Source organism: Chrysemys picta, chromosome 14 (genome assembly GCF_011386835.1).
Source record: "Chrysemys picta bellii isolate R12L10 chromosome 14, ASM1138683v2, whole genome shotgun sequence".
Taxonomy (NCBI): Eukaryota; Metazoa; Chordata; order Testudines; family Emydidae; genus Chrysemys; species Chrysemys picta.
Window position 1 is genome coordinate 42,406,944 of NC_088804.1, and position 21,263 is coordinate 42,428,206.

Below are 21,263 nucleotides of genomic sequence, written 5' to 3' on the forward strand. Positions count from 1 at the left end.
GGGGAGGGACAGGAGGGCTCTGGGGAGGTTGGATAGCGGGGGAGGTGCGGGGGGCTCTGGGGCAGGGTGGGGGGAGGGACAGAGGGGCTGGGGGGAGGTTGGGTAGCAGGGGAAGGTGCAGGGAGGCTCTGGGGCAGGGTGGGGGCAGTGCAGGGGGCTCTGGGGCAGGGGAGGGGAGAGGGACAGGAGGGCTCTGGGGAGGTTGGATACTGGGGGAGGTGCAGGGGAGCTCTGGGTGAGGGACAGAGGGGCTGGGGGGAGGTTGGGTAATGGGGGCCGTGTAGGGGGCTCTGGGGCAGGGGAGGGGGGAAGGGACAGGAGGGCTCTAGGGAGGTTGGATAACGGGGGGAGGTGCGGGGGGGCTCTGGGGCAGGGTGGGGGCAGTGCAGGGGGCTCTGGGGCAGGGGAGGGGAGAGGGGGGAGGGACAGGAGAGCTCTGGGGAGGTTGGATACTGGGGGAGGTGCAGGGGAGCTCTGGGGGAGGGACAGAGGGGCTGGGGGGAGGTTGGGTAATGGGGGCCGTGTAGGGGGCTCTGGGGCAGGGGAGGAGGGGAGGGACAGGAGGGCTCTAGGGAGGTTGGATAACGGGGGGAGGTGCGGGGGGGCTCTGGGGCAGGGTGGGGGGAGGTTGGGTAATGGGGGCCGTGTAGGGGGCGCTGGGGCAGGGACAGGGCGGCTCTGGGGGTGGGGGGAAGGAGGGCCTATGGGGCTCTAGGGGCGGGAAGGGCCAGGCCCTGGCGCTCCCCGCAGCCTGCAGCGCCCCCCCGCGACGCGCACACGGGCTGCCGGGGGCGCCCTCAGCCCCTCCCGGGGCGGAGCCGACGGGGCGGCACCTGGTCCCGCCTCACCTGGAGCCGCCGCTTTAAAGGCGCTGGGCGGGGCGGCCGGGCGGACACGGAGCCGCTGCATCGATGGGGCCGCCGCGGGGCCGATTGCCCGGGCTCTGCCTCCTCCTCCTCCTCCTCCTCCTGCAGGTAACGGCGCCGCTCCGGGCTCGCTGCCCGTCCCGGGCGGGAGCTGCGTGGGCCGGGGCTGGAGCGGGGCTGGGCGCGCTGTGTGGGGGCAGGGGGATGCAGGGGGCGCTGCGTGGGGGCAGGGGAGTGTAGGGGGCCGGGCCGTGCTAACCCCGCTCTCCCTGGCTCAGGTGGGCTGGGCGCGCTGTGTGGGGGATGCAGGGGGCGCTGTGTGGGGGAAGGGGGGGGATGCAGGGGGCCGGGCCGTGCTAACCCCGCTCTCCCCGGCTCAGGTGGGCTGGGCGCTGGGCGAGCCGGCGGAGCCGTGCCGGGCCGGCTTTACCTTGGAGCGGTTCACGTTCGTGGTGCCCCGTGCGCAGCTGCTCCGGGGCCAGGTCCTGGGCCAAGGTAAGGCTGCCCCCCGCGCGGGGCCCGTGGCACTGGTGGCGGGATCCCGGAGGCAGAGCCATGGGGGGACGCCTGCCTGCCTGCCTCGGGCTCTGGGCCAGCCCACGGGGCGCTGCTCGCTGCCCTGCGGCACCTGGATGCTGCCGCAGATGTGGGACGTGCCCTTGGCTGGCTTCACCCCTGCCAGGCGCTGCCCCATGAACCCGGTCTGCCCCTGCCCGTGGGGTGCGTGTTTGCTGGCCGCCTCTGCCTTGCCGTGCCAGTCCTTTCCTCTTCTCCCCCCCCCCCCCCAGGGCAGCGTGGTTCGGGGTTCGCCCCGGCCTGAGACTCGCTTTGATGCTCTGGGGTGTGGTTCTGCTTGGGCGTTCCCCTCCGCTGTCTCTCCCCGGCCTCCGGTGGGGCTTGCACCGAGAGAGCCGCTGAAAAGTGGAGCCCCAAATGCTCTGCTGGGATGCCTCTGAGTCCTGCCGGGCAGAGCCGGCTTCCAGTCCCTTCTGCTGCCCCTCCCCTGTCAGACTGAGGGCCTTGGGGCAGAGACCTCTGCCTGGGCTCCCGTCGGGCACAAAGGCTCTACAGAAAGAATTGACGGTGGCAGGCAGCCTAGGTGAGGAAACCCTGCCCGCTGAGTGAGTTTCCCTGGGGATATAATCGCTAAACCGCTTCCTGGCTGCTCCTGACCTGACATTCCAGCTTATTCTCCACCCTCTGTAGTATCTGGTAGGCTCTGGGGGGTTAATTCTGATTCCCCTTCCTCCCAAACTGCACTGGGTGAGTCTTGTGGCCTCCTTCCCTAAACCCTGATCCTCCAGGCTTCCTGTGGGGTTAGACTGGTGCTGGGAATGGGGGCCCCAGGCCCTGGCTGCTTTGTCCCTCTGAAGTGTGCTCAGCAAATGATCTGATCAGACCCTATAGAGGAGAGTCTGTTTCCACCCCAAATGGGGGGGGTCAAGGGCCTTTTCTGCTGCAGTTGAATTGCTAAAGCCTTAATCCAGACTGAAGCATTTAGGGGATTACACATTAGTGGAAACTTCCTTAATGTATCCGAGTAGCAGCCGTGTTCGTCTGTCTCAGCAAAAAGAACAGGAGTCCTTGTGGCACCTTAGAGACCAACACATTTATTTGAGCATAAGCTTTTGTGGGCTACAACCCAGTTCATCAGAGGCATGGAGTGGAAAATACAGTAGGAAGATAGTTAGATAGAGAGAACGAAAGCTTACGCTCAAATAAATTTTAGTCTCTGACTCCTGTTCTTTTTCCTTAAGTTTGGGCTTCGCCTGCAAAGGCTGTGTCCTGTCTGTCCCACCCCAAAGTAGGGGAAATTTCCACCCTGGGTTTATAACTTTGCCCGGAGTTCTGGTGAACTTGGCTGTCAGTGCTCATAAATCCCCCGGGCCTCCAACACTTACAGGGCAGAGGTTATAAAAACTGCTTCTATCCCCGAAAAAAGAGTGGGCCTGTCTCCTTTTTATCTCTGCTCCTCCCCCTGGAGTGCAGGAGGCTTTGTCCTGGGGAATGCAGCCTTTGAAATGCTAACGTCCTCTAGCAGTTTGGACAATCCTCTGTGATTGGAAGGCACAAGAGACTCCCACACCTTGAGCCGAGCCCCACCCCACCCAGGACAATGGGGCAGGAATAGATCATCCTGTGAAGGTGCCTGAAAGAGGGAACAGCCCCATGAACTGAGCGCACACTGGGAGGGGCTTTCTGTGAGGCTGTTACTGGCCTGGCAGCTTATTCTGGCTGGTGTCATGTCTTAACAGATACTCCCCCACCTTCCCCTCCAGCGACCCCTCCCTTGGCGCTAAGCAGCGCTTCTTGTTGAGTTCCTGCTCTGGCATCTCCCCCATGCTGGGGATGTGAGGAAAGGTGCTGGCTCATGAGACCGAACCGGGAGCCCCAGGCATGGGTCAGCTTGGCGGGGCTGCATCTGTCCAGTCTTTGTGCATGTGGCAGTGCCCTGAACCCATGTTCGAAGGGCTAGTGCCAGGCGTTGGAGGGTGGCATTTAAATCCCCCTCCCCCAGCCAATGCCTGGCTTAGACTCTGCCTGAAATGGCCGTCAGCCTGCCCGTCTCTGCCCTTGCATTCCAGGCCCACTCAAGCACGGCAGTGGGGGCCAATGCAGAATTCCTGCAGCGAGGTGGGTGTTTCATGGCCCCACAGACGTGCTCCAGTCACCTGCGGGGTGACCTCCCCAGGGTCCCGAATGGGGGGAATGGCTCTGCTTTGGACTCTTCCCTGCCTCTCCTGGCCCACCCTGCAGTGGGCCCAGGGAGTGCGGATCAGGTGCTGGGATGAGCCGAGCTAGTGCCGGGCATGGTTCTGGCATGTGAAATGTGCGCATTGTGCTCCGAACAGAGGCTGGTCTGTCTCCTCTGTCCTCCCTCCTTGGACTGGAATGCACTTAACTCCATGCTTGCCGGAGTGATTTCAGGGCAGGACACCAGAACTTAGTTGATTTTATGTCACCCACTGGCCCTTCCTCGTGGGCCAGAGCCTCCCTCACAGGGAGGGGAAGGAGGGACTGCACCTGTGTGTGACCAAGGGCTTGTCTACACTTGAGAGGCTACAGCAGAGCTGCTGGAGTGCCTGGGTGTCGACTGCAGGGGTTCTCCTGTCCCCGTGTGGGTAATCACCTGTCTGACAGGCAGTAGCTAGGCTGAGGAACTCTTCAGTCAGTCTGTGTGAACTATGCAGGGGCTTAGGTCTGCGTAACTATACCGCTCTGGGGGGTGGATTTTTCACGCAGTGTAGTTAAACGGCCCTAATTTTCTAGTGTAGACCAAGCTGTAGGCGCGCAAAGCTCACTCTTCGGTATTTGATTTGTTTTTACACCTCCAGACAGAACAGAAATGTGCAGTGGATGCAGGGACCCCTCCCCTTACAAACCAGTTCCATGCTGTTCAGTAATTCACTGGCCTGTGAAACCAGCCAAATCCAGCCCGCAGAGCAGTTATGTGGTTAGTGCCCAAAGCCCAATTAACTTCCTTAAACTGCAACTTGCCATGCCAAGGGAACAGTGTTGCCTTCCCAGTGCTTTGAGCTTGACTCGAGATCCTGCCTGGTGGCTGCAGTCAGGGGTTGCTGTAACAGGCCCCTGTAGGATAGGGCCCTGGCAGCCTGGGGGTGCTGAGTCCGCACAGTGGTGTTTACTGCTCTGCTTATGGAGGGTTTAACCAAAGCAGGCTTTCTGCTCTTCCTTCACCTCTTGCACAGCCTGACCTCTGTAAAGTAGAGGCCTTGAGACAGACCTTTGGTATGTCAACACAGGGGCTGCAAAAATTCCAGGCATGCTGGAGAGAGGGGAGGTGCTGATCTCCTAGCTTGTTCTAATTCCCCTTGCGCTGTGAAGCCTGCTACAAATGACTCTTCAGAGTAGCACTGTGGTGCTGAAAAGCAGGCCGTTAGGAGCGATTTAATATCCGGAGCTATTTGAGTCCCCTCTAATTAGCATTACACAGGGATCAAAATGCATCTTAAAAATCACATGCACTTAATGTTCCGAAGTGTAACTGCTAATTCCCCAGTGCGGAGGAGGAGGAGTTGGCCTGTTGCTATAAGTCCATCTTAGAGATGCACAGGTCAGATCTGATTACACTTAAGCCTCTGACCCGGGTAGTGATGCAGAAGACTCCTGGGTGTAGGTGCAGTCCTTGCCCATATTACAGGGCTCATGGACAGCCTATTACAGGGCTGCCCCTACTGTCTGGTTGGAAGGCTTGCCTTCCCCCCAGCTGGTACCAAGGAGGCAGCACCAAGGCTGGGTATCTCTGTGGTGAATGCCAGGCAGAGGCAGTTGCTTGCGTTGGTCTGGGGTCTCAGGGCTGGGGGATGTGAAGTGGCTCTGCTCAGGGTTCAAGGCAATAAACACTTCCAGTGCCTCTCCTAGCCCCTGCCATCTATGTAGTGGTGGGAGCTTTCTGCTGCAGTGCCCATGGCCAGCAGTCCCAGAACTCTGGGGGCTGCGTCTCTCTCCTGCGCGGTCTGATGCAGGGCAGCATTGCAAGCCCTTGTTTACTCTCCCCGTTTGGAAGTGTCCTGGGGGAGGAGGCTATTTCCAGTAACTGCATGCAGAACTCTAGCTTCGGTGATGGGCTTAGCTAATGGCTGCAGAACTTGAAATACCACTAAGTGGTGAGTGCTTTCAGCGAGCCAAGGCCAGGCGAGCTGACCCGAGTGCGCCGCTCGCTCCAAGTACCTGTGCTGGGTCTAGCTGGGTGTGGGGAGCTGGAAGTCTTCCTGTTTTCTCCCTCCTAGAGCACAGATGTCTGTCCCGTCTCTGTGGAACACAGGCCTCCATTTCTCAAAGTATCACCCGGAGACTTCCTGGTCCTGTCTAGGCTGCTGCTGCAAGTTGGGGCTTATAACGTGCCAAGGCAGCTGAGCTGGCCCAGGGCGTCTCCTGGACGTGCAGGCTGAAAATTACAAAGGAGCCGAAGCCTTACGGGCCCCTGGGCCATGTGTTAAGGGTGGAAAGAGCTTGCATGTTTATTGCAGGGTTTGTGTGAGCCTGGATACAAGCAGCTCCCCTCTGGAGCGTGTAATGGCTGAGGCTGGGAGATCTGTTTCGGTGCATGGTCCGAGACCACCGATGGTGTGGGGTGACGGGCTCTGTCTGCACTGGGCACTCTAACATCGTCCCGCCGGTGCAGTTCACTAGGGCTTGTGACCAGGGAGCACTATCCGAGCCCAGCAGCTGGGCTCGCGTGGTGCTGGCTAGCCCTGCTCGGAGCAGGTGTAGGCAATGCCCCAGCCTGTTGGAGACTAGAGCCCAGGAGAGTGGGAGGACTTGGGCAAACCCTACAGCCTCAGGAGGAGTGTGACCGTCTTGCTGTGGGGGAGCCCAGGCTCCCTGTAGGGGGCCCTGACTAGGAGAGTCTTGCACTGTCCTATTCCCTGGCTAAAAGGCACCTGCATCCCTAGGCTCGGGCTAGTGCCGCTCAACAGAGCTCAGCACTGAGGCTACCCGCCCTCTGGTATGGAGGGTGCAGTCATCGTCCTGGAGGCTTGGGGGAAGGGGCTGCTTAATTCCAGTGTAGATGTTCCCAAGCCCCATGAGCCAGGCCGTCTGCTGGTGTCTAACTGCAGTGTAGACGTACTCTGTTCGCTAGGCTTTCCTGGCTGCGCCCTCGGAAAGCCAGCAGTTTGCCAAGACCCTTTCCAAAGGGCACCGGATTGAGCTATTCCATGCTCTCTCTGAGCTATAATCAAAGCCCTAAATTCCTGGGAAGAGTCCCTTGGTCCTGCCCTCCTGCTAGGCTAGCCTGGGACACCTGCTGTGTAGGCTCCTAGCATGGCAAGGAAACAATCTAGCGATCGCTGGGAATGAAGAGCGCTTGGAATCCTCTGGGTATGGGGTCTGTTTTGCTGCCTCCGGACAAGTGCTGCAGTTGATGGATTTCCTGTAGCCAGATTCCTCCCTCCCTCCACCCACCCCAGAGAGGCTGGTACCAATACTGAGCCAGCATCTAGAAGCCCTACTCAGGGACCAGTGGAGGAGTCCAAGTCGAAGGAGAGTCAGTTTCTTGTAAGTGCTCCCAGTTCATGGGGAAGGTCAGTGTTGACCAGTCTAGCTGGGCCCGATCTCCAGTGAGAGTGGAGCAGCAAGCTGCTACCTGACTGTTCCTGCCCCAGGGAAGGGGAGAGCTCGCACAGTGACCCTGGATTTCTCAAAAGCCAGGCCCCCTGATGGGCAGCTGCAGCCTTCCCTCGACAGCCCTGAAAGCTGTTAACTGGAGACTGGGTCGGGGTTCACTCCATGCCCCGATCCAGGGGTGGTGCGACCCCCTCCTGTACAGGCTACTTGGTGTTCTGCCCAACACCTGCTCTTGGCTGCAGTGGTCAGAGCATGAGCATCTTCCTGTGCAAAACAGGGAGCCAAGGGCCTGTCCTTCCAGCTGTGAGGAGCTGCCCCCAGTCTCCAGCCTGACGCCGCCAAAGCCACTCTGCGGAGCTGCGCTGTTCCCCATCCTTAGTGAGGGAGGCTCTGGCTGGATCCGCATGGCAGGAGCAGGAAGTGGGACAGGTCTGATTGTGTAACTTGGCCATTTAATTACCTGCATAGCAGAGACTAGACCTCTCGGCGCTACCCAAAAGTCACAGTGACTCACCCCGGGCACAGCGTCTGACAGCAAACCGGAAACATGCGTGTAACTCGCTGCTGGGGGCAGATTACCCAACAGGCCCCGTAACTGCTTGGCCTCACATCAGGCTCTTACACATGTGGACTTCTGGAGACAAGTGACTGGCCACTGCATTATCCAGAGGGGTTCCTGGCTTCCCTGGCACTGGAGTGTGAGCAGAAACCCTCCTACACAAGAGCATGGGATAGTGAAGTCCTGGGTCTGGAGTGCTCTGTACCAAGCCAACCTGCCTGCCATCACCCTGCTGTCTGACTGCCCTTGCAGGGCATGGTGCCCCTCTAAACTGGCAGCTAAGCTTAGACCTGCTGGCGATCTACATGTGCATGTGAGGTGGCCATGGGAACCCTTGTCTCCTAAGGTATTCGCATTGAGAACAGAGCTCACAGCCTAAGCCTGTGTTCCAGAGTCTGACCTCAGCTCCTCCATGGCAAAGAAAAGGGGAGCATGTCCCATGCCGTAGTCCACAGAGCCGGCTGTGGCAGGGTGCTGGCTTTCCTGGCTTACGGGAAGTCTCCTCTACAGGAGCAGTTGCCATGCATTTCATGGACGTGGTATGGAATGGGGGCCCAGGCAGGAGTGAATGGTGGGGTGGGTGTTCCCAAGAATCTGTAAAGTATCCCATTGCGAAAGCTTTGGGACCACTGGCCTGGTGAGTACAGCCTTCCTGCCCAAGTGACTGCTGAGGTCCTGGCTGCAGCTCACCCAGGCAGCGTTACCTTGTGGAAGAGCTGGTGGCAGAGAGGTCTACAAAGACCTATAGTGCTCTCGCTAGCAGCTGGCCCAATGCACTTGGCCACACAGAGCTGGGGTAGTTCAGGTGAGCTGGGTAAGTCTGGCCTAGCAGCATGGTGGTTGGGATAGAAATGGGGTGTGTCCTGTGGGCACTCTGTACAAGGAGTTAGGGTCTGGCCAGGATACCATCTGATTGAAGCGTGCAGTGCAAAGACTCATTCTTGGAGTCTTTGCCAAGGCATCATGCACCTGGTGTGGGATTTGCCCAGAGCCCTCAGCCCTGCAGTCCACCTCTTGCATTCCCAACTCCTAATGCAACTAAACCGAGTCAGGCCATCACCGGCTCCTCTACGGTAGGAGCTACCTGCAAGAGGAGAACTGGCCCTCCTGTTAACTGCTCCATCCCTCTGCCTGCAGCTGACAGCCCTGTCTGCAGACCGCATGGAGGCAGAGTTCTTGTCTGGAATTGCAGTCATGAGTGCTAACCAACAGGCAGCTGCCTCACTGCCTTGTTCTGGAGGGGTACTAGCAGGCGATGCCATGTATCTGACGTGGCACCGTCACCCTCACTTAGCCAAGCTTGGAAGGCCGCATGCTGTGTGGTGGGGCCCAGGCTGACAGCCGCATCGGGATTCTGGCCTTGGTGTGTTACTATGGCCGGTTTCAGAAACAGCCTCGGTTTGGGCTAGCGACTGCACTAGGAGAGCCTGTCTTAGCTGAGTCAGCAGCTCCAGTTGTCTGAGCAGACTTCGCTGATCACACTGGAGGATAAACTCAGGTCTCCCCTACCCCTTCCTGTATGGTGGTGCTGTCACATGTCTGGCTTAACCACTGCCTCCTCGCAGGTTAGCCAGAGTCTAGCTGGAGATCCCTTATCAGTCACATTCCTGTCTCCCCTCCCCTCCCCTCCCCTCTTGCCCTGGCGTTGAGAAACTTGTTCACACATGTGCCTGGATAGCTCAGAAGGCGGAGAACAATGACGTGTGCTCAGGGTCAATGGCTCGGGAAAGGGGGTAACATGCAAATGACTAGATAGGGCAGGGGTTCTCAAACTGGGGGTTGGGACCCCTCAGTGGGTCCCGAGCTGTCAGCCTTCACCCCAAACCCCACTTTGCCTCCAGCATTGATAATGGTGTTATAAATTAAACACCTTTTAATATATTTAAGGGGGGGTCACACTCGGAGGCTTGCGGTGTGAAAGGGGTCACCAATACAAACATCTGAGAGCCACTGAGATAGGCAAACCCGTTCAAACTGGAAGCCATTGTGGTTGTAGCGCCAGGGTCTCCCCCATACCTGGTGTGCTGCTGTCCTGTGCGTGGCTGGAGCCTGCTAACAGTGCTGCCCTTCCTCCCCCAGTGCGGTTTGAGGATTGCACGAGCTGGAAGACAGCGCTGTACGATGCAGATGATGCTGACTTCCGTGTGCTGGCGGATGGGACGGTCCTGACGAGACACCACACCCAGCTGCATGGGCGGGGGAAGACTTTCACCCTGGGTGCCTGGGATTCCACTGGCAAGAAATTCTCTGCTTCAGTGACTGTGAAGACCCAAAGCCCTCACTCAGCACAGGTAAAACTCCTGTCAGCTGGCAGGCCTTTAGGGAGCGCACGGGGCTGACTCTATGGCAACCATTGTGCCTGGCTAGTGAACCTCGGTCTCCTAATGGGAGGAAAGGTGCCCTGACTGATCCTGGCCCCTACAAGAGACAGGGCTGGGAAGGCCATTCCCACAGCCATTAACACTGTAATGTTGCCAGTGCACCCAGCCTACTGACTGCCTGTTGCTTTACTGGGAGTGAGTTCCATGGAGAACAACACTGGTTTAGCAATCGCTTTCCTGGCTAGAGCCGCCCAGGGGTGTGGGGCTCAGTGGGAATCGCTCCTCGTAGCTCTCCTTGGACTGCCAAGTTGGCCCCTGTTCACACTGGGCCCAGAGTGCAACCTTCTCCATTGCACTTCATTTCTGTGTCTGGCTCCGATCATGTGTCTGGTCTTCATCCCACTTGCCGTGATCTGGCCACCTGCAGTGTTTGTGTCTGAACTGTCAGCAAGTCTGACTCCAGCTCTGTGCTCACAGCACGCTCTGTGTAAAGGAGCTGCCGGCTGGCATCGTGCTAACCCAGGGTTAAATGCTGGCTGGTCTGGGATCCCTGGGCTTGTTTCTTGTACACATGGATGCCTTCTTCTCCCTGTAGGAATCTGTTTCAGACCATCAAGCAGAGGTGCTGATGTTCCCACAGGCCAGACCTGGTCTGCAGAGACAGAAGAGGGACTGGGTGATCCCTCCAATAAGAGTTCCTGAAAATGAGAGGGGCCCATTCCCTAAAAAGCTGGTTCAGGTATGGAGGCATCTCAAACCTGCATTCACCTGCCTGAACGCTGTCTTGGGCAGGCAGGTGCTGCCAGTTCTCTTGGTTGCTGGAGCTTAGCATGTGTCAAATACTTGACTGCACAGCACAGACTCTCTTTGCCAGTGGGTGTTTTTGAAAAGGGGCCGGGGGGCCTCTTTTCAGCATATTTATACTATTAGAATAGTAACAAACTACAGAATCTCACTGTCAGGAATTGCAGCAGAGGAAAATCCTTGCACTCCCCTGCGCGCTGCAGCAGCAGAGGCTTCCGGATTTGCTGAAGCACAGTGGTTTCCTGAAGGTTTCCCACTGTCGGTTTTTATTTTATTTTGAACGCAAGTTTATCCCTCTTTCAGCCAGGCCCTACTCTGGTCCATTACCGGACTGAATCGCGGTGTGCTAGTCTAATTCTGCCTTCCAGTTACACCGTGTACCATGTACATGCTTTGATTCCCCCTAGATCAAATCCAATAAGGATAAAGTGACCAAGATTATCTACAGCATCACAGGGCAGGGTGCAGACACTCCTCCCAATGGCGTCTTCACCATCGAGGCCAAGACCGGCTGGATGATGGTGACTCAGCCTTTGGACAGAGAAGACATCGACAAATACCACGTAGGTCACCCAAGCCCTGCGTGTGGTCAGCGGCGCTCTTTCCACCTGCCGGGGGCCCGTTTCTGAGCCAACCGCTGGTGGACGGGAGCGTGGTGGAGCTCACAGCCCTCTTGTTTCTGTCTGTAGCTCTTCTCTCACGCCGTGTCTGAGAATGGCAAACCCGTGGAGGAGCCCATGGAGATAATCATCACCGTGACGGATCAGAATGACAACAAACCCCAGTTCACCCAGGAGCTCTTCAGAGGCTCGGTCCTGGAAGGAGCACTGCCAGGTAGGAGGAATGGGTGGCAATAGCCTTGTCCTGTCGATACTGATCCAGGCTCCAGAAATCTGCACCTCTGGACTCTGCTCCGTTAGCACTTAGTGGGACAGGGCATGGACTGGTCTGGGTTGTCCCTGTTAGCAGGTGGGATTCTGCCTTTTCGGTCTCTGATGGTGGCTGCATCCATGCCCCTGCGAGCCACGTGTGGTCAGTACTGAACACAGATCATCAGGGCTTGATTTCTTACAAGCCTCTGATCTCTGGCAGCCCTGAAGGGTCAGGCAGGTTCCCCAAGCCACTGGTCCATGAGTGTGGTGCCCACTTCCACACCCTTTTGTGTGGCTTGCCAATGAGTCCTTCTCGGGGCAGTTAGCGCTCCTCCCTACCGAAGGAGACGAGCCCAATGCTGGCTCGGTTCTCCATTGGCAGAGACTCTGCCATTGTCCTGAGCTCCTAAAAATTAGAACATCTTGTATGAAGCTGCAGCACTCCTCAGGGGAAATGTTCCTCCTCCTGATGGGGGAGGAGAGATCCGCTACCACCTCCAACTCTACCCTTCTCTCTCAGGGACCTCTGTGATGCAAGTAACTGCCACGGATGCAGATGATGCTATCGAGTCCTACAATGGGGTCATTGCATACTCCATCCTGAACCAAGAGCCTAAGGAACCCCATCCCCAGATGTTCACCATCCACAGAGCCACTGGAGCCATCAGTGTGATTGCAAGTGGTCTAGACAGAGAGGTGAGCAGAGACACGGGCTTGGACGCACAGCAGCTATTGCCATAGCAAAGTTCCATGAAGGAGGGTGGCAACATCACAGCTACGCTTCAGTCAGTGACGTGTGCCCAGGACGGAGTCCTCTTCCATGCTGGCAAAGCCTACGAAGGAGACGGCTCCTCGTTAGCAGCCTGCCATTCGATGGCCTGGAATGGGCTGCAGGAAATGCACAGGTTTATAAATCTGTGCTTGACACCAGAAGAGTCCTGCAGTGGCTCTCCCTGGCTGGAGAGGTCTGCTACTGCTATTGACAAAGCTCGGCCCTGGCGAAGGGCGGCAGGGGAGAAGGGCTCCCTGTTGGTGCATGCCTCTGAGATCTGGGCAGATCCCTGGCCCAGGAAGTCCTGATGCATGGTGGACTCTTGTAGTCAGCGTGACCTGCCCCGGCTGCTGGGACGGTGTGTGAAAGGGTTACAGGGACCTGGCACTGCTAATGTCTTATCTCTCCATGTCTGCCTCTCCCCAGAGAGTGAGAGAATACACGCTGACGCTGCAGGCTGCAGACTTGGATGGGGAAGGCTTAACAACCACTGCATCCGCTGTGATCGAGATCGCGGACACCAACGACAATGCTCCAGTGTTTGACCCCAGAACGGTACCTACTCCGTCACCCTCTTGTGCGGACCAGCTGCTGACCCCTGCTGTGCTGGGGTGTCCTGTCCAGTCCCGTTCACTTCCCTGGGATTGCGGGCACAGGGAAGACTGCAAGGAAAAGTGGCCATTCCTCCAGCCAAAGCATCTCTTGGCTAGGAGCCATGTGAGGTGCTCTCTGCACAGCTGCTGGTATCCGGCGCCTACCCCAGTTGTCGGGGACCAAACAGCCAGGGTGCCCCAGAGGTCTCCCTTTCAGGGGCTCCGGTTGGATTAGCCCCATTGCGTTAGGTGCTGCACGAACAGTGAGGTGGTGGTTCCAGGCAAGGATTGCAGTTGATTGTCTCGTCCTATGCCATGAGCAGGACGAGTGGGGCGGGGTGGGAGGGCAAGGAGCTATCCCTGTCCCCACTGGCTGCTTTGTGCTGCTGGCCAGTGGAGAAGGCCCAGGTCTCTGCTCTGAGCTGTGACCGTGTGGCTGACCATGGCCTGCATGCCCCTCTGTTGCAGTACACCGTGGCAGTGCCAGAGAACGAAGCGGGACGCGAGGTCCAGAGGCTGACCGTGACAGACACGGACGAGGTCCACACGGCGGCGTGGCGGGCCGTGTACACCATTGTGCGAGGCAACGAAGGAGGCTTCTTCACCATCACCACGGATCGCGAGACCAACGAAGGCATTCTGCAAACAGCTAAGGTGGGGGTGGGCTCCGGTTTCATGGGCAGCTAGACGTGTGCACCTCTGGGCATGAGGAGCATCTGCCGGTCTTAAAACTGGGCTGGTGTGCTGCAGGGCTAAGCACCGGCAGCCTCCGGCTCCAGCGTCCGGCTCCAGCGTCCTGCCAGAATGAAGTAGCTGCATCAAAACCCAGGACCATCCTGCAGCTGATTGCTCAGCACAGCTGAGCGCATGGCGCTGCCACGCAGTGATGTCTAGAGCCGCTGGCTCCAGCATTGCTTGGGGAATTGCCCAGCTTCCTGGGCATGAGGCAACAGGCCAGGCTTCACCTTTCCCTCTCGTCCCTCCCAGGGCTTGGACTTCGAAGTGAGAAGCCAGTTTGTCCTCTACGTGGCAGCCACCAATGAGGAGCCCTTCGTCGTGAAGCTCTCAACCTCCACGGCCACTGTCACGGTGAACGTGGAGGATGTGAATGAGGCACCTGTCTTCGACCCGCCCATCCGGACAGCCCAGGTCTCCGAGGACGTGCCGATTGGGCAGAAAATCACCTCCTACACGGCTCAGGACCCAGACAAAATGCAGAGTCAGACGATCCGGTAAGTGGTGGCTGGACTGGGAGCCAGGGCTGCTGGGCTGGTAATGCCACACGTACCCAATCCCGCTTCCTGCCAAACAGCAGGGCTCACCAAGGCCAAACGGGGACCGATGGCCTTGACAGCCCTGTGCTGATACATGAGCTTGGGTCTGGACCTGTAAACCATGGGCAGCGAAGCCAAACGCACAGTATCCCATGGCCACTGCTCCCGTCCCCCGGAACAGGCTGGCTGGCACGGCAGCCCTTCCAGAACAGAACCTCTGGAGTTCGGCACCGGCTGCGCAGGAGTACGGAGCCCCCAGGGAAGCAGCAATTTGGGCAGGAGGCCTCCGTCAGGGAGCCTGTTGCTTGCCCTGCTGCGCAGCCAAGTGTCCGAGTGCCACAGCAAGCGGCTCGCTGTCCGAGCGGTGCTGAATCTGGCCCCTCTTGCACCTTGGCAGCCGCCTTCCAGAACTGTCTCCCCTACCAACTGGCTTCTGCCCCAGGCTCTTGCGCCTTTTCTGCCGCCTAACGCTCTTCCCCTCAGGTACCGCATCGGGAATGACCCTGCGGGGTGGCTGGAGATTCACCCGGAAAACGGCATTGTAACGGCGAAGGCCCAGCTGGACAGGGAGGCCGTGTTTGTGAAGAACAACACCTACACGGCCATTGTGCTGGCAGTGGACGATGGTAACGGCTCTGCGGCTGGAATGTGGGGGGCAGGGCTGAGAGCTTGTCCGATCGCTGCGTTTCTGTGATCAAGAGCATCTTTGTTCCCCTGCGCAGTGCGCTGCTGATGGCTCGCCATGTGAGAGACATGTGCTAAGGCCACGCCCCCTCCTGGGCTGTCACGAGAAACCACATCTAAATTAAACCCCAGTTCTCTTCCTGGGAAGATGGGAGTCATTCTAAAGGCAGCCTAGGCTGGCGTGTCGGCCCCTCCATCCCACTGCAGCAGCCTGTGCTGGCATGGAACTGAAGGTGCAGGGCTTGGGAGCCTCCCCTGAATCATGGGCAAAGCCGGCTCTGTAGAGTGGGGACCCAGGTGGTGGTCACTGGGGCTGCACCAGGGATCTCCGGAGCTAAAGCCTGCTGCCCCTAGCTGCCAGCAACAGCCAGCTCTCTTCTGGATCAGGCACAGAGCAGGGGTGTTCCACTGGCTAAGCACGGGGCTCCCCTTCTGGGCCAGGCAAACGAGACCGTGAATCATGTGCAGCCATTCACCTCCCTTCCATCGCCAACAGGCGCCCCTCCCGCCACCGGCACAGGCACCTTGCGTCTGACTCTTCTGGATGTGAACGACAACGGGCCAGAGCCAGACCCTCGTGAGATCACCGTCTGCAACCAGAATCCAGTGCCACAGGTCCTGACCATCCACGACAAGGACCTGCCTCCAAACACCTCCCCCTTCAGAGCAGAACTCATCCACGGATCTGGTGTGAGCTGGGCTGCAGAAATGGACAGTAAAGGTAACTGTTGAAGGGATTCGCTGGTCACGTGAGATCTTGGACCATCCATTGCTCCTTTCCCGTTCCCTCCAGTAGGAGGCATGAGCCCTGAACTGGGGATGTGGATCAAAGGCAAGGCAGTGCAGGACACAGCCTGGCCCACAGAATGTAATGTGGGGTGGTGCTGGCTTGGAGTCAACTCATGTGACTAGGTCCAGAACACTTGAGCTACCAGGAAAGATTGGAAGAAGTTAGGTTTGTCAAGTCTGGAGACAGCCTGTCCCCTTTCAGTTGAACAGTCATTTTGTAACTTCCTTTTACGTACGTGGAAGAGGGTGATAAATTGTTCTCCTTAACCACTGAGGACAGGACAAGAAGCAATGGGTTTACATTGCAGCAAGGGAGGTTTAGGTTGAACGTCAGGAAAAACTTCCTGTCTGTGTTAGGGAGTTACGCAGTGGAACCAAGTACCTAGGGACGCTGCAGAACCTCCGTGGTTGGAGGCTTTTAAGAACAGGTTGGACAAATGCATGCCAGGGATGGTCTACAGCAGTGTTTCTCCACCTATTTACCATTGTGGGCCACATCCAATGCTACCTGTATGGCCCTAAGCATGTCACATGGGCTGCAGCTCTGTGCTGATTGGGCTGCAAGTGGCCTGTGGGCTGCAGGTTGAGAACCACTGGTCTAGAGAATACTTGGTCCTGCCTCCCCACAGGGGTTGGGCTAGATGAACTCTTGTGGTCCCTTCCAGCCCTACATTTCTGTGATTTCTCAACATGTGTCATGTTGGATATCCTAGTCCCAGACATGCCGTGGCTGAATGCTGGGGAGGGAAGATGCAGACTCCTGGGATGAAGTGACCTTGGGTAGAGCATGTTCATGGCACTGTAGCCACCATAGGGTCTTGGCCTGCTTGGGAGGTAGAGGGGATGTGGGGGTCTGTTCTCTGACCCCTGTGACCCTCCCCTCTGGAACCAAGCTGCTGTCTCACCCACGTAATCCCATTGTCTGTCTACACAGGGGAGACGCTCACCTTGAAGTTGCTGGAGCCATTGAAGAAAGACATCTACCAAGTTTACCTGCGGCTCTTTGACAACCAGAACAAAGACCAGCTGACTGTCCTCAAGGCAGAAGTGTGCAACTGCGAGGGGCATGCAGAGAAGTGCCCAGAGGAACAGCTGCCTGTTCTGGGAGTCCCCATCATTCTGGCCATCCTGGGGGCTATTCTGGCCCTGCTGAGTGAGTGCCTGGGAGGAGTTGCTCTAGGCCTGGCTGATGGGCATCTTGTGCCCGGGTGGGGTCTTCCTCTGTGCAGGCCAGGCTAGCTTAGCTCTGGGTGAGCTGCAAAGGCAGGTGTCTTGCAGTGCAGGATGGGACCACCTGCTGCTTGTGGTGAGGCAGCTTGGCCTAGTGGCTAGAGGATCGACAGTCAGACCTGGGACCTTGTTCTATCCAGCTCCACTGCTGACCTGCTGTTTCACTTCTGTGCCCTGGGTTCCCTGCCATTAAAACTGTGGTGCCTGCCCTCCAGCAAGCTCCCATCTCCGAGCACTTGGCAGGCGTCTCAGCGTCCCGGCAGGCCTGTCCTTGTCTTGCGGCACCCAGGAGAGCAGCATGGGCCCCATTGTGGGGGAGGAGCGCACACTGCATGGCACACGCTGACCTGTCTTGTCTCTTCCAGTCATCCTGCTGCTGCTGCTCCTCTTCGTGCGGCGGAGGAAGGTGGTGAAGGAGCCCTTGCTGCTCCCAGAGGACGACACCCGGGACAACGTCTTCTACTACGGCGAGGAGGGAGGCGGCGAGGAAGACCAGGTGGGCACTAGTGGCCTGTGGCATGCCGGGGATGGGTAATGGCACACCCGACGCACTGGCTGGCCCTGGGGGCTTGACTGGGTCCCACCTTGGTACTCTCAGGCTTCACATGCTTCCAGGAGTGGGCAACGTGGGCATGCAAAACAAATGGCCTTGGAGCCGCTCTGGTGCCCATCTCCAGGATGGATGAGGCCTGGCAAATGGACCTCCCAGTTCTGGATCAGCCAAACTTCGGCAAAGGGCCCTGACCCTGTGCCTCTCCCTCCACAGGACTACGACCTCAGCCAGCTGCACCGCGGCCTGGAGGCTCGCCCCGAAGTCATCGTCCGCAACGACGTGGTGCCGACCCTGCTGCCAGCTCCCCAGTATCGGCCTCGACCTGCCAACCCCGATGAGATCGGCAACTTCATTGATGAGGTGAGGCCCAGGATGCAAGTGTCACGTGAGCCTGGGCTCATGACCCCCAGTGAGGGGCTGGAGCCGGCTCAGGCATGGGCTGATCCGTGTCAGCAGTTCCTTTCTAGAGCTCAAGATCTGGTCCTCGCTTTAGCTGGGTGTGTGCATGGGGCACGTACCACCCTCGGGGCTAGTCACTAGCCACCCGCGGCTCTGCCGCTGTGGGGATTCCCTGCAGCCAGTTCTGCCCAAGGACTGCCCACCCGAAGGTGTTATCTGCCTGGCTGGGTGCAGCCGCCTTGCTGCTGGGGAGGCCTGGTTTTATGGCTGTGCTAGGCTCTGATGGGCCTGCCCTCGTTGCCGGGGGCGTAGCTATGGGGAGTGGAGCGGATGGGTGGGTGTCAGTGTGTGGGCCGCATATGAAGCTCTGTTAGCAGGCCACATCCATTCTGTGGGGGGGGCACCCCGAGGATGTCACATAAGCCTCAGCTGTGTGGTGATTGGGCCGCACATGGCCAGTAGGTTGAGAACTGCTGGTGTAGAGATTTCAGGGGAACTGGCTGGGGGCAGTGGAGAATATAGCAACGCACTGAATGTGGCCAGAGCAGAGACCCGTTTTGTCTCCCCTGGAAGCTGTTTGGTCTAGAAAAGCCCATTGGCCAACACTGGAGACTAAGCTCCAGGAGAAGGCCTGTGGCGGCCGTCAGTCAGGCTCTGAGCCCTTCCTTTCTGCAGGAGTGGTAATGGGCCAGGCCCTTTGCTCAGACCTGCTCCCTCTGGTCATAGCGGCTGTAGTTCTTTCCCCCCCCCCCCCCGTCTGCAGCCTTGCCAGTGCAGACCCTACCAGTAGGGCCCCTGACGGGAGGCAAAAGGGGTAGGTGGGCAGGGCTGGTGCAAGGAAGTTTCGCGCCCTAGGCGAAACTTCCACCTTGCACGCCTCCCCCCAGCCCGGGGAGCTGTGCGGCAGCTCCTCACCTCTGCTCCGCTTCCTTCCCAGCACGCCGCCCCTGCTCAAGTTCTCTTCCCCCTCCCAGGCTTGCAGCGCCAATCAGGATGGGTGGGTGGGAGCCTGGGAGGCGGGAGAAGTGGAGCAGCAATGGTGTGCTTGGGGAGGGGGGCATAGCAGAGGTGAGCTGGGGTGGGGAGCCCTGTGGCAGCTCTCCCTCCCCCCCCCATGCCCTGATGCACTACACACACACCCCAAGCCCGGGGAGCTGTGCGGCAGTTCCCTGCCTCTGCTACGCCCCCTCCTCAAGCACGTCACTGCTCCACTTCTCCCACCTCCCAGGCTTGCGGCACCAAACAGCTGACTGGCACCACAAGCCTGGGAGGGGAGGAGAATTAGAGCAGGGGTGGCGTGCTTGGGGAGGAGGCGGAGCAGAGGTGAGCTGGGGTGGGGAGCGGCCGCACGGCTCCCCGGGGTGGGGAGCTGCCATGGGGGGGGGAAATGGGGGGCACTGCTTTTTGGCACCCCCAAATCTTGGCGCCCTAGGCAACTGCCTAGTTTGCCTTAATGGTAGCACCGGCCCTGTGGGTGGGGTATGGGCCAGTGTGGGTTCTTACCAGCCCATACTGGCTCACTTTCACCCTTGCCTGTCCACTGCCAAAGTCTGGGCCCCAGGTGGGCTCCCCCTCAAGGTGACGACTCGCTGGTGTCAGCGCTGCCTGCCAGCACCCATGGGGGTGGCCCTGTTCATTCTGCCCCAAGCTCACTGCACCGGAGAGTCGCCCCAGTAGCGTGTGCTGGGCTGACTCCTAACCTAACGCTCCTCCCCACCCCAGAACCTGAAGGCGGCCGACACTGACCCCACCGCCCCGCCGTACGACTCCCTGCTGGTGTTTGACTACGAGGGCAGCGGCTCCGAGGCGGCCTCGCTCAGCTCCCTCAACTCCTCCTCCGACCGGGACCAGGACTATGACTACCTGAACGACTGGGGCGGCCGCTTCAAGAAGCTGGCCGACATGTACGGCGGGGGCGAGGACGAGTAAGGGGGGCAGTCAGATGCCATGTTCCCGCCTGCAGAGCAGCTTCTGCTGGGATGCCACGTTTCTCTCCAGGAAGCTCCGCAGAGCGGCTTGTCTTGCATGGAGCAACTGGCGGGCTGGAGCTTCAGTGGGCAAACTCGCTGGCCTGGGTCCCTTCACATGAGATCTTAAAGCTTCCTGGAGAGGATAGGCCCAGCTCTGGCTTCCAGTGGGTGCCAGTCTCTCCATGCGACCTTCGGGGCTGAGCCCTGATTGCCTGGGGGGGCGGGAGGGTGATATGCTTTCTGGAGCTGAGGTGCCTAGTGTGACTTTCCTGGAGGCTTGCAAACAGCCTTGTACCCAGACTCAACCATGCCTGGAAGCCTTATGAAGCTGCTGGTGCCTTCTGGATCTTAAGACACAATTGCCTGCCAGGGGAAATAAAAGCCTGTCTCACGAATCCCTAACTCCTAGAATATCCCCAAGGCCTGGAGACCTCTGGCTCCTGATTCTGAACTGTGGCTGGATCACCAGGGTAACGCAGCAGTGCAAGGTGCTGTACCCAATCAGTCCAGTAGGCTGCCGGCTAGCTCCCCATCCACCTGCCTTCCTGCTCCGACCACTCGACTGTTAATGCCCTGCTGCTAGCCATGCTCCCGATGAAACGTTTGGCTGCCCTTTTATATCTTCCTAGGCTGCCCCTTTTAGATCTTCCTAGGCTGCCCCTTTTTCTTTTTTACGATGTATAAAGTAAGTTAGTGTGCTGCTCAAGCATGGGACAAGGGGTGATGTCACTTTTAATAAAGGAAGTTATGTGTTTTTTTACAGACTTGGCTCTTTATTTCTAGCGTCCCCCTGGCCAGTTAGTGCTTCCTCCGCCTCAGGCGGTGGGTGGGGGTGTGTATCTCTGAGCTATTGTTTGAGGGCTGAGCAGTAACCAGCTCCCTAGCCTGCCCTAAATGGGGGGGGGGAGGGAGACCCCACATTCTCCCCCCCCCCCCCCATCAGGCCCCTTTAGGCAGTTGTGACGAACTGGGACTGTTCTTGCTGGGGTGTGTGAATGCTGACAGGGGAGTGTGACTAGGATGGTCTGCATCGGGGGATGGGAGCCGGCCCAAGGGAACATACCTGAGCTTGTAACATGAGAACCCAGGAGGGGGTTGGAGGTCAGATGACTCCGGGGCCCGGGAAACTGAACAAAGGCTGTGGGAGGGGTCGCTGAAGGCAGAGTGCTGGAAGCAGGCTGGAAGGAGGCTGGAGAGATGGCTGGGAGGCAGAGATGGCTCTGACCCCCCAAGGGGGGTGGGCTGGCATGCCCTGGGACCCCAAGCTGGACCTAACTGAGGGGGGCCCTGTTGTCTGTGCCTGCAAGACCTGTCTTGGACTGTATTCCTGTCATCCAAATAAACCTTCTGCTTTACTGGCTGGCTGAGAGTCATGGTGAATCGCAGGAAGCCGGGGGTGCAGGGCCCTGAGTCCCCCAATACTCCGTGACAGCAGTAGAGAGGAAATCCTCCACACTGGGGCCCCAGCAGCTCTGGCCTGTTCACAG

At 58.7% G+C, this 21,263-nt stretch overlaps 1 protein-coding gene across 1 annotated transcript; it reads left to right on the forward strand.

The window, feature by feature from the left end:
- Nucleotides 1-821: 821 nt before the first annotated feature.
- On the forward strand, nucleotides 822-20,538 carry LOC101945697 (B-cadherin-like). The gene is made up of 16 exons (XM_065567409.1): nucleotides 822-974; nucleotides 1,247-1,361; nucleotides 9,595-9,806; nucleotides 10,432-10,575; nucleotides 11,048-11,203; nucleotides 11,330-11,474; nucleotides 12,033-12,208; nucleotides 12,711-12,839; nucleotides 13,346-13,531; nucleotides 13,865-14,109; nucleotides 14,635-14,777; nucleotides 15,332-15,556; nucleotides 16,559-16,777; nucleotides 17,220-17,350; nucleotides 17,621-17,767; nucleotides 19,529-20,538. The coding sequence occupies exons 1-16, from the start codon at nucleotides 912-914 to the stop codon at nucleotides 19,733-19,735; spliced, it is 2,643 nt and encodes an 880-aa protein (XP_065423481.1). The 5' UTR covers nucleotides 822-911; the 3' UTR covers nucleotides 19,736-20,538.
- Nucleotides 20,539-21,263: the final 725 nt, after the last annotated feature.